Source organism: Aspergillus lucknowensis, assembly GCF_044049455.1.
Source record: "Aspergillus lucknowensis strain CBS 449.75 chromosome Unknown BJX67scaffold_36, whole genome shotgun sequence".
Lineage (NCBI taxonomy): Eukaryota > Fungi > Ascomycota > Eurotiomycetes > Eurotiales > Aspergillaceae > Aspergillus > Aspergillus lucknowensis.
In genome coordinates this window covers 225,496-243,811 of record NW_027263580.1, presented here as the reverse complement: position 1 = coordinate 243,811, position 18,316 = coordinate 225,496, and the positions used below count along the sequence as shown (strand labels likewise).

The following is an 18,316-nucleotide window of genomic DNA, read 5'->3' as shown; positions in this document are numbered from 1 at the left end:
AGGTGGATGATATACATAACAGCGGTCAGGACGAGTCAATCTCGACATCGCAGGACTGGGCACATATTTGGGTTGCCTGTATACAAGCCTCGTGTCTCTTCATTCAAGAGCGAAATTACGAGGGACGGGTTCCTTCTGAAAATGCTTGCCTTCCTCTCACTCCTGTCATTTCGAAAACTCGGCTGGTTTTCACCCAAGTGGAGACAATCTTCACGAAAGCCGGACAGTTCAAGCATGATCTATTCAACAACCAATCGATCTCATTGGTCCTTGAGCTCACTCTGAAGCCGTTGGCGGCTCAATTCCCGGACTGGTGGGTAAAATCCACTTCAAAGTGTCGAATCTTGGGTGGCCGTAACTCGCCATTTAATGAACAAGAAACCGTAGACCATGTCTCTTAAATAAGACGAGTGCGTAAGCAGCTCCAGGGAACCCATCCGGCCTCCAGCTGTTGTTTCAGAGCCGATGAACTGAACCGGATTCTCGTGCAAATCCCGGGATTTGGTAACCGTCTGCTCCTCGGCAAGAAATTTGGAGTTTCTTCCAAGTGAAAGAAGGGGTGCAACCTTCCCAGCCCCGAGAGGGCAATTATCAGTGACATAAATCCCATGTAAGCAGCTCGTCTTCATGCCTGCCCTTTCATTTGCACGCCTCTGCGGAGGACTGGGGACGTTCCTCGATTTTGTGGTGGATCCCTTGGGAACACTCGGCCGAGTCAAATTTTTCATCGAGGGCTTTTGAAAGACGCAATGAGTCAGAACGGCGACATAGATCTTGAAGTGTATATTCTTGCGTTCACACTTGTCAATGGTTCATCTAAATATCGGAAGATTGCATCAACTTCGAGAATCCACTGGTGGCGAAAAACTGTCGGCTCTCTCGGAATGCGGCGGGGAATATATAGTTCGTGGTCGTCCATCCATAGATGGCCCGGGGCTAGCTCGACAAGCTCGACATATCTAGAACAGGGTCAATATGGCGCCTGAAGACCGGAAGGAAAATGTTCATCCACCTGCCCTAACCAAGCATGACGTTGGTTGGAGGAGAGTGGTGCGCAATTTCACACCTTCGTATGTTCTGGTTTCTGCGGGCTGTAACAATCCACAGGCTAACAGGAATAGGTGGTTCTCTATTAACATGGGCACTGGAATAGTGTCCACTCTTCTCTATATACTGCCCTACAATGGCAAATGGCTATATTGGATCTCGATTGTTATCTTTGCTTTGAACGTTCTGCTCTTCACGACGGCCTGCGCCATCTCGATCCTTCGCTACACGATATATCCAGAGATCTTCAGAGCTATGATAACACACCCGACGCAGTCCATGTTTATCGGTACGCTACCGATGGGCTTTGCCACCATCATCAACATGTTTTGTTTCGTTTGCGTTCCAGCCTGGGGTGGATGGGCTCGAAGTTTCGCGTGGGCCATGTGGATAGTTGATGCTGTTATCGCTGTAGTGACTGCTCTGTCATTGCCCTTTCTGCTGTAGGGAGCCACGATCCGCTTCAGATCGGGCGGTGTAGCTGACAAATCCACTAGAATGTCCAGGAATGATGAGACGCATCTCTCGTCCATGACTGCAGTATGGCTTCTCCCGATAGTTAGCACTGTGGTCGCAGCCTCATCGGGAGCAATCATAGCCGATATTCTGCCAAACCCGCAACATGCTCTATGGACTGTGATCGTGAGCTATATTTTGTGGGGAATTGGACTGCCTTTGGCATTGATGGTCATGGTGATATATTTACAGCGGTTAACGCTGCACAAGATTCCGCCCAAGGCTATGATTGTTAGCGTCTTTCTGCCTCTGGGGCCCTTGGGACAAGGTGGCTTCGGGTAACTACTCCTCGCGTACTCTCGCAAGCAATGGAAGCTTACTACAACTAGGGCAATGAAACTCGGCAAAGCCGCGCAGACAATCTTCCCTCAAACCCACACACTGGACGAATCGTCCGGGCCTATGTTGTATACGATGGGCTTCCTGATTGGGCTAATCTTGTGGTCATTCGGCCTAGTATGGCTTTTCTTCGCGTCGGCTTCCATTGCACGATGCAAGACGTTTCCATTTAACATCGGATGGTGGGGATTCACATTCCCGCTCGGCGTCTACGCAGCGTGTACATGCCAGATTGGAGCCGAGCTTCCATCTGCCTTCTTCCAGATTCTAGGGACGGTACGTATCTTCTGGTTTGCTGGGTATTTAGGTCTCCTTGATCTAATAATTGAGGTAGATCCTTTCGCTTTGCGTAGTGGTTCTATGGGTTGTGGTAAGCATGGGCACTTTGAAGGGAGTGATAGCAGGACATATCTTCCACGCGCCATGCCTAGCTGATTTGAGGACCAAAGAGGATGGGCAGGATATTGCTAAGACGGCGTGATTTTGGTGCCATGGCTGGGGTATTATCAAAATGTAACGATGTTGCATCCTGGGACTATTTAAGCAGGAGAAGGAGAATCCGCTCATGTGAGACTAAGGAAGGAACAATCTTAGAGGGGGGAAATTCAAAAGTCGGGAGCAACTTCTTGGTTTCTCCAGAGTTTTATACTGAATTCAGACTTCTGCTAAGTTTGATGTTGTCGGCGGAGCCAACCTAACCTCTGTGACGCCGTGACCCATGGATGCCTTGTGTTTCTGGCCGATTTCAGTGGCCAGCCTGGCGTGTCATCACGTGATGCGGAGAGGACCAGCGAAAAAATCGAAAATCAAAATTCAGAAAATCCAAAAATTCAAAAAAGAAAAATAATTAAATAAAAAAAAAAAAAGAACGGCGCCCATCGAAAAGAGACCGCGATCCATCAGTGAATTCGCCCGACCCCAGCTTTCCAGATCCCAGGAGACGCCCGCAAGCCCTGGATTGACGACTTTCCGGCTGCTCGACTGCCATTTTGCGCGTTGTCGCCATCGCCGGTCGGGCGAGCTGAGATTTCCTGCCTCCTCTCCCTCATCTCTCTGCTGGCTCTCAAACTGCGCCACCTGTCCTCTTCGGATCGCCGTAGTACATTCTGCCTGAGGCATCGAAGGGCGAGACCGGCGATCACGGGACCTTCTCCGCATTTGCGCGCTGTCATTGGCCCCCGTTGGGTGGCTGTCCGTGTGTGGCTTTCGCCCTGGTCGAGGTTCGTTTTGATTGTCCCCGGAGCTCACACGGCAATAATAGTCCCCGGGAAACACGCGTTTTCTTCTGCTGTGCGCGTCTGAATTATTATTGCTTTTACTGCGACGACGACTGCTGCTGCTGCTGGTGGAGCCGAGGCCTTGGGTGTATCATCGTCAGCTCGCTGGCACCGACTCATTGCCTGTCTGTCTGCCGCCTTGTACTAACGTCGCCACTAATCCTGGTCGCTCTCATTCCGATTACATGTCTGGTCTCGGCGTGACCCGACCCTGACCGTCTCTGAACAATCAAGAGTCGGCAAATTGCCGGAGGAGCCTCCTTCAAAATGATGGGATATGGGGGTCATCAGTATCCCCAGCAGCAACAATCCCAGCAGAATGCCCACCCACAGCAGCATATGCAGTCGCCGTCAATCGGCGCCGCTTCTGCCCAGCGGCAGAACGCTAACGCCTATGCTGCAAATAGCTCCTTGTATCGGACTCAAGCGCAAGCTGACATGACGGCTCACTCCCCAACTCTCCGCAATATGACCACGGGTACAACGTCGTCGCAGTCTCTGGTTGGCGTGCCAGCAGCTACCAGCTTTTCCTCGTTCCCTGGGCAATATCAGTCGCCAAGTTCGCCTGATATGCTGTCCAGGAGGACGGACTCGCCCAGCCAGATGAAAAGCCCATACGTTTCTTCTCTACAGGGCTCTTCTCTCCAGGGTTTACGGAATATGAACCCCATGGGCAATTATCGGCCCTCTGCATTGAACCCGCAGACGGCCTTATCTCCGCATTCGCAGACGATGAGTATCCCATCTCCGCAACAGTCGCTCGACCGACTGCAACAGCAGCAGCTTCAACATCGACAGTCTCCGCATACGCATCCGGCGGCGTCGACTCCTACAACTGCCTCGCCAATGCTCTCGACTAACTCGCAACAGCAACACCAGCAAACATACGCCCAGCAATATCAACAGACTTCCCCTTATCAGCAGGCACAACAGCAGTCTAGTCAGTACCAACAGCAAGCACAAACACTTTCTCAATATCAGCAGTCTCAGAAAACGCAGCAGCCGACGCAATATCAGCAGCCAGCGCAGCACCATTCTCAGTATCGTCTGCCACAACAGGCTCAGTACCAGCAAACTCAGGGGCAGCACTCGCCATACCAGTCTCAGGCACAGTACCCTCAGTATTCGCAGGCCCAGCCCAGTCCGTACCAGCAGCCATTACATCAGAGCTATCAACATCAACCCACGCAAAAACCACAGCAAATACCACAGTCTAGCCAACCGCAAGTGCAGCAACCAACACAGCCAGCTCAGCAGGCTCCCCATTCTTCTCAGGCTTCTTCATCCTCTCAGCCTTCTCAGCTGTCCCATGCGCCGCAGGCGTCCCAGACGCAACAGTTTTCTCGGCAGCCGCAACAAGCTCAGGCTACCAAACCTTCTCAACCGCCCCAAGTTTCGCAGGCTCAATATCAAGCTCATCACCATCATGCCCATCCACAAGCGCAACAGACGCAGCAAAAGGCCCAGCAGCCAGCTTCACAGCCACAGCAGTCCCAGAAGACAAAGCAGCCGCAGCAAGCCCAGCAGGTTCAGCAGGCCCAGCAAAGCCAAACCTCCCAACAGTCTTACCAGCAAGCACAACAACAGCGCTACGCTCAGCAGCAGGCTCAGCAAGCCCAACGGTCACCCTACCAGGCACAGATCCAGCATCCTCAATTTCAGTATGCTTATCAGCGCCAGTATCCACAACAACAGCAACAACCACAATCAGAACAACAATATCAATTACAATCACCTCAAATGCATACATTGCAGACTCCCCAACAGCATCAATATCATCTCCAAACGCAACAATCTCAGACGACGCGGTCCCCTCATCAACCAGTCGTGCAGCAGCCGCCCCTGCAGCAGTCACAGCAAGTACCACGATCGCAACCCGCCCAGCAACATCAGCAACCTCAGCAACCCCCACAGTCCTCAGCCCCGTCCACTTCAGCTCAGGCTAAACCTCCAGCGAAGGAGCCCAAAAAGAAGTCTACAAGCAAGAAGGGACAGGGAAAGCAGCAAAAGCCCGCTCCTCCGACTCAGGCTCAAGCAGTACCGTCCGCTCAGGCAGCATCGTCAGCTCAGGCAACTCATACTTCTCAGGCTCAAGCGCGCCCGGCAACCCAGCCTCAGACGAATCAAACAACTCAGGTTCCGAGGATACCTCAGACGACGACGAACCAAGTGAATGGCCAGGCCCCCATTACTTTTATATCGGAGAACTCGACACAGATGCCAACAAAACCAGGAGATCCCAGTCATACTCCCAGGAAGCGAGGGCGTCCGCGGAAGCAGCCTGGAGATGAGACGAAGCCGAAGAAACCGAAGAAACCCAAAAATCCAGCGCCTGGGACTTCTGCGCCGAGTGATCTATCAGCACTAGGTGCTCTATCTAATATTCCGGGAGTGGGCGTGCCTTTCCAGATCTCAACGACTGCTTCCTCTACTTCTGGGGCTCCAGGCCCCTCTGGTCTTCCTGGTGCTTCTGGAACCTCTACCTCCGCTCCTCCCCCTCCCATAATTGGACCAGACGGCAATCCAATTCCTCAGAAACGTAAACGAGGACGTCCTCGGAAAACCGAGACCGACGGTACACCACGGAAGCCAAAGCCACCACGAGATCCTAACAAACCGAAGGGCACGGGCCGGCCTCGCGGTCGACCGAGAAAGGAAGTTGTGCTAGCACGGAAGAAGTTGGAGGAGGAGCAAGCTGCTGCTCAGGCTGCCGCTCAGGCTGCCGCTCAAGCTCAGGGTGGGATTCAGCCTGGTGCACAACCCAGCCCATTGGTTGGGACCCAGCCCGGCATCCAACCGAGTCCTCAAACTGGGATGCAGATGGGCACTCAACCTGGCACTCTACCACAGTATCAAACGCAGCCTCAACCTCAGAAGCAGGGTGCCCAGGCCTCGAATCAGCCTTTGGCTCAACAGATACCACAGCAGATGCCGCAACAAACCCAAGCGCAGATGCAGGCTCGACCAACAATGGCGCAGTTTGAGGCCCAGGCTCAGGCTCAGATGAAAGCCCAGCAATTTCACGCTCAGCCTCAAAGACAAGCACAAACATCCACGCAAGCGCAACAGACGCAGGCCAACCAAAGACAGGCACAAAATCACATGCAGGCCCAGTCTCAGATGCAGGTAGCGAACCAGCGACAGCCTCAACCGCATACACAAGCCCAACCTCAGATACAACAGATGCAAGCGCAGCTGCCACAAGCCAAGGCTCAAATGCAGGTCCAGCCTCAGAAGGCTCAACCTCAAATGCAAACACACCAGATGCAGGTCAAACCTCAGGTCCCGGCTCATCAAGTGCAGACCAAGAATCAGATGCGGGTTCCACAAATGCAAGCCCAGTCTCAGCTACAAGCTCCAATGCCTACCCAGACTCAGCGACAGACACACTCCCCAAGGCAGACCCAACCCCAGAGACCCCAGGCTCCGATGTCTCATCCACAAATGCAGACCCACGCTCATGCTCAGCCTCAGTCCCACGCTCAATCCCAGACCCAGACACCTGCCCAGGTCCAGTCATCGTCACAGCAGGCTCAAACTCAAGCGCAAGCGCAAGCAAAGGCGCATCAGCAGCAGCAGCATCCCCAACCTCACTCTCTTCCATATCCACACTCCCATCCACAGGCGTATCAAACACCGTTCCATGCTCAGATGCAGCCGCAACTGCACCATATGCCTCAATCGCTGCATTACCCACTCTCACATCAACACCCTCAACACCAACAACATCCATTGCATCACACTCAGCTCTCTCACTCACAAACTCAAGCTCAACCCGGCCCCACGATGACTTTAAACCCTGGGCAAAAACGCCCTTCTTCGGTCGTCGACGACGACCCACGCAAACGAGCTTATATCATGCCGCATCAGCCGTAGCGGCAGCCGCTTGATAACCTACCTTCGCCGGTGTCGAATTCCCATTTCCACATGCTCCGTGTTATACTAGCTGCCAACGTTGTTCCATCGAGTAATACGGTGTATCCTTTCCTTACCAGTACTCTTGTGAACCGCTTCCCTCAAATTCGGGTTGTCCGTTTTGCGTTAATTACTTAGCCTCTGTTTTTCCTTCTGTTCCATAGCCGGCATTGTTTTTCATCATTCCTTATACCATAATCTGTCATCCTATTTCCGCGATCATGTTATATATCCGCCACACGCTTATCTCAGGGTCGGGCCTACTCCATATCTATATTGCCTAGTACATAGCTAATTAACGCGCAAAGCACTCCCATCTTCTCTTGTCTGGAATCGAGAATCGTGCCTAATAGCCATTGCGGGCAAGATCTAAATTGACTCTTAGAACTCTTAGGGGCTGAGGTCAACACTCACACACAAACTGGTCTCACGTAGCCAAACCCACCTCCCCAACTGCAGGTATGCGAGAGTGTACTCCAGAACTACCGCCCCTACCAGGGAGCAGTACGGCATGCACGTCTACACTTGTTTTCACATCCCGTCGGAAATCCGAGCTCGAACCCCCAGCAGCCATGACCACTACCTCCTCCTTTCTTTCGTCAGCAGTCCCAGCTCCAGCAACGCCCTCCAACTCCTCCAAAACATCCTTAACCCATCTCCCTGTTTCTTCTAATGGGCCCATTTCCACCCCCGTCCCAATCCCTTTTCCTTCGAACAACTCCACTACCTCCTCCGTCGCAACGTTCCCCCTCGCCCCCGGCGCAAAGGGACACCCGCCCAACCCCGCAACGCTGCTATCGAACACCCGCACCCCGCAGAGATACGCCTCCCAGACATTCCTCAGGGCCTCCCCGTAGCTGTCGTGGAAGTGACCGGCTAGCTTACTCATTGCGATGCCGTTGGCGCTGAGGTAGGCCAGGAGAGAGCGTACAAGAGAAGGCGTACCGACGCCTGTCGTGTCGCCAAGACTGATCTCGTAGATGCCGGACTCGAGCAGGGAGGTTATACAAGATAGGACGGCCGAGTGCGGTGTTGGGTCTTCCGTCATGGGGTCTGTGAAGATCGCGGATATATATCTATCTTCCTGTGTGAGTACGGAGGCTTGCAGAGGGGGGGAGAGGGGGAGGTTCTGTTTAAAGGGGATAGTATGAACAGAACAGACTCAGACTCACCCACGCACAGACATCCCAGCCGCGATTGCCCTGCTCGCAACGTCTCTTGCCCGCTCAAGGGCCTCAGTGACAGAGCACCTCGTGTTGGCTTTGCTGAACTCTTCTGTTGCGCTGACGAAGACCGCGACCTCTTGGACGCCGTGCGCGATTGCTATATCTAGACCCTTTAAGTTTGGGACCAGCACTGGGAGGCGCATTCCACTCTCTGGCCTGTGTAGATCCCGGACGATCTCATGATTCAGTACCTGTCGACAGTCGGACAACTGCGGAACCGCACGCGGGGATACGATAGACGTTAATTCGATGGTGCGGAGACCCGTGCGTGACAGGCGCGAGATGAGTTCGAGCTTGGCAGATGTCGGGATATGCTGCGGGATGCTCTGGAGGCCGTCGCGGGGGCTTACTTCCACGATCCGGATGGAGTCTGAGGCTGACGGTTCTTCTGCTTGGGGGTTCATGTTGAATTCACCCAAGTATGGGGGGTTTGATGCATCCATGGAGGTGTATAGACTTGGGTAATATGCGGTGGGGTATACAAGTCGACGACCCAGTGTCCTCAGTCTAGATTTAATTCCGGGATCTGTGCCCCGCTGGTGAGCACACTCTCGTCCGGAGCCAGTCGATTTCCCTTGCACGGAGTGTAAGAGGCAGATGAGCTTATCGTCGGGCTAAATACTCCGTGTCGATGCGGGCCGAGGCTGCGCCAGTTGCCCAGTCGGACTTCCCGCAAGCACTGCGGATGGTGACATTGACGTCGCCCAGTCTCGGAGGTTTCGGAGTTTCTTTTTCTGGAGGCCACCCACTTTGATCCTGTTGTTGTCTGTGACGTTCTCATGATTGACAGCATTCTTGTTTGGAGTTCGAGGCTTGGAGATTGAAGATTCGAGCCCGCTGAGTCTGACGTGAGATGTAATGGAGGGGAGGCTCAGCAGTGCAGCTGGACAAGCGGCGGGATTTCTTCAGGCCGGAATCTTGAAGAGGTCCGCGATGAGGTCGGGGCTATTACAAAGCGACGCCCTGCCAGACAACCCAACTTATCGGGAGGAAGGCAGCTCTGATGCATCAAGCCTGGAGCCCTGGAGATCAAGATGGTTGTCCAGATTCGGACTTAGGGCATGAGATTAGGGCCCCATCGGCACTAGTCCCCCTTGGGAAGTGAGAATGCCTTGGGGCCCTCAGGCTTCCAGAACCCGTGATCTCCTCCTCAGCTTCCAAGGACTCACTGTTTCAGCTCTTCGCTTTCGCTTCGATGACAGGGCAAGTTTTCTTCCCTTGATTTGCCAAGATGTAACGACACTAGGCGACCGACAGTCGAATCATTGTTCTCGCCCGATATTAGTCCGTAATTTCCCCTCAAAATGTGGGCGCAACAACACGCAGAAGCCTCGGCTGGCAGCTCCACACTGCCCGGATTTCGATCAATGTTTTGCACGAACTTCGCTTGGGGCGGATTTCCCCCAGACGATGGAGCCTCGTGTGGTTCGCTTGGAAGTCTTGGGCCTCCAAGCGGCCAAACTAACGGTGGATGCCGCGCCGTGACCAGGCAACAGTGGTGGAAGCGAGGCGAACGTCAGAGTCATAAACCCGTCACGTTGCTCCTCCAAAGTTCGACGCGCTTTCGTTGGCAGTGATTTCGAAGATGCATTTTCGGTCCCTTGCGGGTGCCCTCTTTCTTTGCGGGCCAGCTCTGGCGGCCCCGGGCAAGGATCGCTGTCCAGCTCGGCCTGGCGTTCCCAGCCCCGGCTCTCTCGGTGCCCTGCAGACCCTCAACTACAATAACTTGAGCCCGGAGAATAACGGCACTGCAGCAGTTCTCGTATATGAACACTTGAGCAGCTCCAGAGCGCAAGAACGGTGTGCCACAATCGGGGAGAAACTGTTCCCTTTCGCAACTGCGCCGGAGGCCAACCGTTCTGAGTTAGTGTATCAACTTGATTATCTGGTCTACGCGAAGGACCTCCGCCCCGACGAGGACGTCTGGGTTGCCGGGACCGAAGGCTGCCTGGCGTACTCCCCCACACGAAAACAGACGTACTCTGCACCATGCGACCTGCAACTGCCGGCAGTCTGTACCTCGAGCGTTCCTCCCACCAAGGACGTGGATCGAACCGTCGTCGGATCATCCAAGATCTCCGTGAAAAGCAATGAATTCATCCTGACCGGATACCGTGATGCGCGCTCGTTCCGATTCCTGGGTGTACCCTTCGCAGACCCCCCTGTGGACGAGCTGCGGCTCGCTCCGCCACGTGCGTACTCGGGTCCGAAGCAGATTGACGCAACCAAGTTAGGAAATTCCTGTATGCAGTCAGTCTCCGGGTTCGGAACCTCTGAGGATAGTATCATCTCGGAAGACTGCCTGTATCTGAATGTCTATACCCCTATCTTGCCAGAGCGCCCTGGTACAGTACGTCGCCCCGTCGCGGTGTACTTCTACGGCGGTGCTTTCACCAAAGGCACCGCTTCGAAGATCGACTACGATGGAGGTAATTTTGCGAGCCGGAACGACGTCGTCGTGGTTACGGTCAATTACCGTGTTGGCGCACTTGGCTGGCTGGCTACCGGGAATCTCACATCCGGCAGCTACGGCATCCGGGACCAAATTCTCGCACTGGACTGGGTAAACAAGAACATTGCGGCTTTTGGTGGGGACCCGGCCCACGTCACCATCTTCGGCCAGTCGGCTGGAGGTCAGAGTGTTGTCGCATTGCTCTCTTCCACCGCTGCACGCGGTCTTTTCTCGGCTGCTCTTGTTCAGTCCGCGCCAGTCGATCTCCCCTGGTACACCCGCGAGGTATACTCTGAGCTTGTCGCCCCTCATGTCGCTGAAGCCGTCGGATGCGGAAGCGCAACATCGTCCGAGAAATCACTCGTCGACTGCCTTCGCACCGTTCCCGCTGCAAACTTCCTCGACAACTCCACCGCTTTCCAAAGCGCAATGACCGCTGTCGCGCGCGACATCAGCTCGGATTACCTCCATGTCTCACAATTACTCGCCGGTATCGAGCCTCTCATGCCCATGGTTGACGACACCGGGGTAGGCGTGATAGACGACCAATTCCACACACTTCTCGCGACCAATCGCCTCCCCAACCGCGTACCAACAATGTTCACCACTGTCTCAGACGAGGCAGCCCTCTACATCAGCCAATTCATCCCTAGCCTTGGGTCAAGCCAGACCGCTTTCAACACGCTCTTAAGCGTTGCATTCCCATCCCAACTCGCCGAGTCCATCGTCAATGCCACCGCCTTCCCGGTAGACCCGAAACAAAAAGACAGCGTCCGCATCACCGGCGCTGAAGCCCTCACGCATAGCGAGTGGACCTGCCCGCAGGCATACCTCCTACGGAACGGCGGCACACTAACCTTCCCGACTCTCTACGAGGTCCAAATCACAGACGGCCATTCCCAGACAGTCGGCGACAGTATCCCCGAGGTCTGCAATCCCAATCCGATCTACAACGCGACCTGCCACGCCAACGACGTCCTCCCCGTGTGGGGTACCCTGAACAGCAAGACCCAGAACGTAACCTCCTACTACAACACCAACGACCTTCTGCACTCGCAGCTCCTCAACGACGTCTTCGGCTCGTTCTTCCGCACGTACGATCCAAACCCGGATCCGGAATGGCTTCGCCTACGTGGGCCCGCGTATGCGTCTACCTATAAGATCTTCGGAGAAGACAAGTACCGGATTAACCCGCATGATCCGAAGAACGACACGCTTCCGCTGCTGGGTATGCCGCCGTCGACAGCTCAGAACCCGGGTTTAACAGAGAAGTGCGTCGTTTTCGAGGACTACGGCTTTACCTTTGAGAACGCGGATCTTACCGCTTAAAGTGAGTGCGAGTTTACTGTGCTGTAATTGTGGGTGTATATAGCTTGGAATAGCTCAATGTATATATGTAATAGCAAAACTTCCGTTCGCTTTTGAGACACACGAGACGAACTGTCCTTCTTTCTGTCAACTAAACTCGGGCTAACCGCTTACGCTCTCTCCAAGTATCGCGTAGAACAAAAGTATAGGTACTGTTTCTCTCGATCTCATGTACCCTCGAGCACACAACATCAAGACCCACTAGTGGACGCCTCGGACGTGAGAGTACACCACCACCAGTACACGCAGAAGACTAACCTAACCCTAACTCGAACAGGTGTTTTCTGCATCAATAACCCAAGAATGAGCAGATCGATGGCGAGCTACCTACGCAACAAAAGAGTCCTCCTACTATAGTACTGGAGCGCGCCTCCTTACATCTTTTGGAACGGCTGCTCGTAGAACAGAAGAGGAGCCACGCAGTCAGCCTTCGGACCGATACTTTGAGGCGAGTCGGTCCTTTCGAAGAAACGTTATTTGAGGGTATTTTATTTTGGGAAGATTTATCCGGTACTTTTTTTTTTTTCATGTTTTGAAGTAAGTACCTTCGGGAGGAGCCATGATTGTGTTGAAGATGCTTATGTACCGAGGGAGATGTTTGTTGACGACTTGGGCGGCCGCGAGACCTATGATAGAAACTTGCGCGACGGTTCTCCTGTGATAATAGTTGGAAACCGTGAGCTGAGCGCGCTAGACTTTGAGTCTGGGCTTGTTGGGGTACTGCTTAGAAACATAGGTGTGGCGGTGGAAGGAAAAGAATACTAAGGAAGCGTGTGGGATATGAAATTATATGGTACACAATTTTAGCCACTAAATATTTCATAGGAGAAGAAAATCGAAACCCAGAAAAGACAAGACAACTGCAGGTGTTCATTGGACACCTGGGCCATCATCCACCATAGCCAACCCATCTTCACCCATCTCAACGTCTTCGACCTGTGGTGGCAACGACTCCGAGCTCGGAAGATCACTAATATCCAACCCCAAAGTGTGACCCATACGGCCCAGGAAACTTTCGCAAATGAGGAACGCCCGTCGCGCTGTTCTACTCGACAAGGCCAGGTGGTGGATCCAGCGAAAGGCCTTTCTCGTTTCCTTTACCATCATTTCTCGGGTGAGGGAAGGAAGGCCCGGTTCATCTTCCATATCAACGTCGGAATCGGAGGTTGGGGAGGTGGAGAGGCCGATGAGGAGGGCGGTTGTCGCTTGCATGATGAAGTGAAGAATCGCCCACCAGGGAGTGACGCTGGTGAGCCAGACGGTGTCTGGGCGGTTGGGGAGGATTGATAGGAGAGAGCAAGACGCGCGGAGGCAGGTGACGGTCATCATAGCGCGGAAGCTGGAGCGGGATCTATGCTCCCGTCCCCTTTTGGTAGAGCAGGATATGTGAGACAGACAGGGGCGACAGAGAGTGATGCGAGCACTAAAGTAGTAGATTGCAAGGGTTATACGTTCTCGGATGTAGCCAGCATTCTGCGGCACAGAGTATGTATTATCGTCTGATGACAGCGTGAATCGGTACGCTTCTGGGACTTTTTGCAGCCAGACGTCCATGCTCTTGCTATATTTTTGAAGGTGCTGCTCAAGCCGGTCCGGTGACTTTCGCAGCCCCTGTACGCTGTAGACACTGTTTATCACCGTCTGTGAGATGGCACCGAGGTCGGCCAAGCAGTGAAAGAGTAGCGTGGGGTTGGGTTCACACTTTGACAACCAGGCTGCGGCGGCCTGAGATTCCTCATCATTCTGGTATATCGTCAAGTGAAGATGACTTGTCTGCAGCGACTTGTCACGGATGATACTATGAAGCTCTTGGTCGCGGCTGCTTGCTCTTTCATCAAACGGAACGGGCAGTAGTGCTGCACTGAGTCCCTCACCGCAACCGGATATTCTACCGGTGATCGAGGTCAAGAGGTGTTCAAGAAGGTATATCGACCACCAAAGACGGCCCCGGGCTTCTTTAGAGGCAAAATGGGTCCTATCATCCTGGATCCGTAAGTTGATACCAAGCGATATGGCTGAACGCAACGCCATGCTGGAGAATTTGGATGCACTAAGTAAGTCAGTAACGGTACGCGGCTTGGGGTGCCCAGCTTACCTGTTCACCTGGCCCAAGGCAACGAGGTAGAATGCTACAAGTAGCTCCACCTGGATCTGCTGGAGATCATCATGGTCAAACAGCACATTTCCACTTAAACACAATTTTCTTGTACGGTTCAGGAACTCGATATCATCGGTGTAAGGCCCCCCCATCCAGCTCTCACCCGTCAACTTACAAAACCGACACCCGAGGGCAAAAATCATATTCAGAACAGCAAGCCACTTGCGTGGTGGGTTAACAAATGTCTTGGTGAAGAACTGCTCATACTGCGATGTGAACGTGCTCTGCCGGATCACCATGAATGCCGGATGGACCGATTGCATGTACGCGTTGAAGTAGTGGTCCGCCACTTCCTTCGGCGGCGTGGCGAATGGATCGACCAGATCGGAGAATGGGATGGTAAGGTCGTCTAGGTGGTAGCTCATCGACATAATCGGGATGTCTCTGTTGTGGTGCTTCTCCCCGTCAGACTCCGACCTGGCTCGCTGACCGGAGACATCCTCCAGCTTCTGCATCCAGGCGACTTCCGAGTTCTTCCCAAAGAATCCAATCGCTACCGCCTTCTCACTTCGATTCAAGTCCTCTTTGACAAGGTCGATATCTTCAAGCGACCCGTGCGATGTCGATGAGTCTCCGTCGCTCCCGCGATCATCAATGTCATAATCGCCATCACCATCCGACGAGGGCTGCTCAACAGTCTGTTCAGTTAGCTCGTATACTATTGCTCATCCTCAAGGGTAGCGCACCGAGAGTGCCTTTTTAATCCGCCTGGCTGTTATCTGGTCTGAGTCGCTCTCAAGGTGTCGCAACAATTTTTCATACCGCTCCACCTTCCTGGACAGGACTCCCAGCTGTTTCTGATCCCGGATTCGTTTAATATCGATATACGAACAGCTCATGCCTTGTTCGCGACATTTCCGACACTCTGGCCTCGCACCATCGCATTTAACCTTCCGCTGCCGACAAGGTTCGCATGCACGCGCGGATCGCTGTCGCTGAGAAGATGATTTCGTCGTCGTAGCGCGTGGAATTGGGATTTTGGGGGCGGCAACCATATCTTGCGGGAGTTGAAGCGGTGTCTGATGAGAGGCATTGAGGCCAGGGTATTGGGTGCACGGATAGAGCTGGTAGTTCATCCCCGGCAGGTTGCCAGAGCTCAAGGACCCTGACCCTGTTCTCCATACCCAGTCAGAAGATGACTGCGATAACGTTCCCTGACTCGGACTTAAACCATCGGCATTCTGACCAGTACTGTTTCTGCTGTATGTGGGAGGGTTGGAGTTGTATGCGGAGGAATTGGAGTTGAAGAGATCGTCCATTTCCGTCGCCCATGGGGAGTCAGATGTGATGCAAGGAGGCGATTAGGTCCAGTCGTGCGATACGGCGTAGATCTGAGTAAGAGTGAATAGTGCATTCGACAGGGCTCCTGGGATGCTTCAAAGTGAAGAGGGGGAGAAGATGACAGCAGTCTGTCGTGACCCTGACGAGGGATGATGTCACAACCCGGGTACCAAAGACGAACCACCTCAGCGGTGACAAACCGGCTACCAACACCTCTTCCTCTGATAAGCAAATCCATAATTGATTGACCTCTTGGAGAGTCCAAGGTTGAGCCATCGCAAAATCCGCGAAGCACACGGCACAGCTTCAAAGCCCCCAAACTTTCGAAACGCCCGTGATAGCATTCGAATGGTGCCCTAACCAGCAGTCTCAGGCATTCCCAGGTGCGAGATCTGCTTTGCCTATACTCAGACTCTCGTACAAACCCAGCATGTCCGGCAGACTATGACTCTCTGCGACCGCACGATACCGTTCTTCGTCCAACTTCTCCAGCCCCTTGGCATACTCGTCGAACTGCGACGGTTCCGTACTACTCTCGTCAAACAAGGCTTTCAGCTCATTAGTGACCCTATCCGACCCGCGGATTCGACCCCCTTGGTGTTTAGAGCGGACAAGTTGCCGGAACAAGTGAAACAGGTTCCGTCCTATATGGGAGCGGCTTGCAACATTTCCAAAGGTCCCTGCTAGGTAGAGGAAGTCAGGTTCCAGGATGTCGAAAGCCTTCCCCAGCTCTACCCACACAAAGAGAGCCATATTGATGGCATATACAGCGAAGTGGTGGGCACGGCTCATGCCAAATTCCTCTCGGTGCAGTCGAGCAAGTCTGGCGATCCCTCTCGCGGCCTCCTGGGCTAAGTCCTCTGCATCCCTCTCAGGTAAATCGCCCGGTTTTGACGGGCTCTGAGGGGTGAGCCTGGCCTGTGAGGCCGCGCTCAAGGTTTCACTGCTGACATTGTGTAAAAGTAGAGTAATGATCAAAGTGTAGTACCGCATTACCAAGATGATGATGTAAGGTGGTGGAGCTCGCTGAGAGTCACCAAAAATGACTGGAAGTCCTTGGTACCAAGCGCAGAGCCTATCATACAAGGCAGCTTTGGTGTTCTCCCGTTGCTCAGCGGAAATTTGATCGCTCCCGCCCGCGAAGAGACGCTGAGACATGTCTCGCGCAATTTCACAAAGATCGCATGATTTGTCGAAATACTGATCAAGGTATCCAGGCCGTGGAGTTTGGACGATGGGGTACGGCCTCCAGAGGCTCGTCGTACCGAGCTTGCCAGGCCGATCTAGATTGATGGCGTGTATCTTACTAGGCCGTAGGAAGTCGGCGTGCACAACTCTAGCAGGATTAGTCCTGGCATAGACCGAAGGAGAACTCGGGAGGGCATGAGCATACGTGTCGATTTGGAACAAACCCCAAGCAGTCCTTTTCAGAGATACGTCCATATCCTGAGCGGTCCGACCGAGCTCTAGGTTGATTTTCCTAGGACCGATCAGTCCCATAGATTCCCCAATCCAGATGGCCTGGTGGAGCTTTTTATATCCAAGATCATTCTTTCCGGCGAGGGAGTATCTAACGCAAGTCAGAAAATAGGCGCAGAGGATATAGAAGTTGGAGAGCAAACTTCTCATGTAGCATTAGGGTCCCTTGTAAATATGTGAGGGTCAGCTTTTGAGCTTCTTCTTCGGCGAGCCGCTCGGCCTCGGCCAGGAAGTCACCACCCTTAGTCATAATGTCGCCCGGTTTCTCATACGCCTCCGAGTAATCGGAAAAATGCTAGGCCTGTCAATCACATCTGCGCATCAGGCAATGGCGAAAGAAAGCAGAAGAGCGTAGCGAAGAAATGGCAGACTTACACATGCATTAGCAAGCAACGCGTTCACCAAGAACGGGCTGCAAAACTCCGACTTCGTATCCCCCTCCGCCATATGCTTAAGAAACACATCACGGTCTAGGAAGACATGGAACGGATAATCCCAAGTAAAATACAGAGAGACAAGATGCGAGACGAGATTCGAATCCGTGGTGACAGTTGTCCATGGCTCCGCAGGGACCCAGTACAGTAATTCCTCGCACAGATAGTTAATATCCATAACTTTGGGTCGGAACGAAGGCCCGGCGCTCTCGATGCCGAACATGTACGGCTCATCGACTCCCCCGATGTGTGGGAGTTTCGCATCGACAAAGGCCCGTATCTCGTCCGTAGAGGCATCACGCCGGATGAACTCCAACAGAGTTTGGCCATACGATGGGTCCTCCGCGCGAATCACCTTCAGTAGATCTTTGAGTAAGTCTTGGTAGTAGAGAAGTTCGCCGGCGGTTCGCTTCGCCGCCACCCGCCGCCTCTGATCCTGCGTTTCATCAAATACGCATTCGCGATGAAATGCAAGGCAGTTGTCGCACGTTGGTTCGCCGGAGCACTATCATGAGCCAGTCAGAAGTATCCTTTTAGACAACATCAAACCAAGATGCCAACCTTTCGCTTGGACTTTTTGCAGGCCAAGCAGGCCATAGATACACGCTTCTTGCCAGGGTCACTAGATCCCCGACGCTCGTGTGTTGGAGACTCGTCAAAGGTTGCCTCATAGTGGGCAGAAGGCCCAGGCGCAAGTGACCGATGCTGCGTTGGAGACGCGGACATCTTTAGTCCAAAGGTAAGCACGCCAATACATTGGCAATATCAGAAAAGCCTATGGATTATCTCCTTAATACTTTATACTCAGAGCTTTATCTCGATTT

At 53.4% G+C, this 18,316-nt stretch overlaps 5 protein-coding genes across 5 annotated transcripts; 3 read left to right on the top strand and 2 right to left on the bottom strand.

Moving 5' to 3' along the window:
* The first annotated feature begins 852 nt into the window (after positions 1 to 852).
* Positions 853 to 2,677, top strand: BJX67DRAFT_197402 (TDT family transporter). The gene is made up of 5 exons (XM_071025406.1): positions 853 to 1,070; positions 1,122 to 1,490; positions 1,545 to 1,841; positions 1,893 to 2,178; positions 2,237 to 2,677. Exons 1-5 carry the CDS (start codon positions 976 to 978, stop codon positions 2,381 to 2,383), a joined length of 1,194 nt encoding a protein of 397 aa, XP_070883921.1. The 5' UTR covers positions 853 to 975; the 3' UTR covers positions 2,384 to 2,677.
* A 19-nt stretch (positions 2,678 to 2,696) lies between these two features.
* On the top strand, positions 2,697 to 7,418 carry BJX67DRAFT_360162 (uncharacterized protein). Its single transcript, XM_071029735.1, has one exon. The coding sequence runs from the start codon at positions 3,447 to 3,449 to the stop codon at positions 7,053 to 7,055; it is 3,609 nt and encodes a 1,202-aa protein (XP_070883920.1). The 5' UTR covers positions 2,697 to 3,446; the 3' UTR covers positions 7,056 to 7,418.
* A 103-nt stretch (positions 7,419 to 7,521) lies between these two features.
* Positions 7,522 to 8,724, bottom strand: BJX67DRAFT_383359 (hydroxymethylglutaryl-CoA lyase; the record flags this gene model as incomplete). Its single annotated transcript, XM_071033443.1, has 2 exons — positions 7,522 to 8,170; positions 8,267 to 8,724. 2 exons carry the CDS (start codon positions 8,722 to 8,724, stop codon positions 7,522 to 7,524), a joined length of 1,107 nt encoding a protein of 368 aa, XP_070883919.1.
* A 1,738-nt stretch (positions 8,725 to 10,462) lies between these two features.
* BJX67DRAFT_360159 (putative cholinesterase) lies at positions 10,463 to 12,284 on the top strand. Its single transcript, XM_071029734.1, has one exon. It carries the CDS (start codon positions 10,566 to 10,568, stop codon positions 12,099 to 12,101), a length of 1,536 nt encoding a protein of 511 aa, XP_070883918.1. The 5' UTR covers positions 10,463 to 10,565; the 3' UTR covers positions 12,102 to 12,284.
* Positions 12,285 to 13,010: 726 nt separating this feature from the next.
* BJX67DRAFT_373569 (transcription factor domain-containing protein) lies at positions 13,011 to 18,218 on the bottom strand (the record flags this gene model as incomplete). Its single annotated transcript, XM_071031414.1, has 9 exons — positions 13,011 to 14,190; positions 14,236 to 14,924; positions 14,985 to 15,495; positions 15,702 to 15,798; positions 15,987 to 16,885; positions 16,973 to 17,149; positions 17,202 to 17,353; positions 17,434 to 17,997; positions 18,096 to 18,218. 9 exons carry the CDS (start codon positions 18,216 to 18,218, stop codon positions 13,011 to 13,013), a joined length of 4,392 nt encoding a protein of 1,463 aa, XP_070883917.1.
* Positions 18,219 to 18,316: the final 98 nt, after the last annotated feature.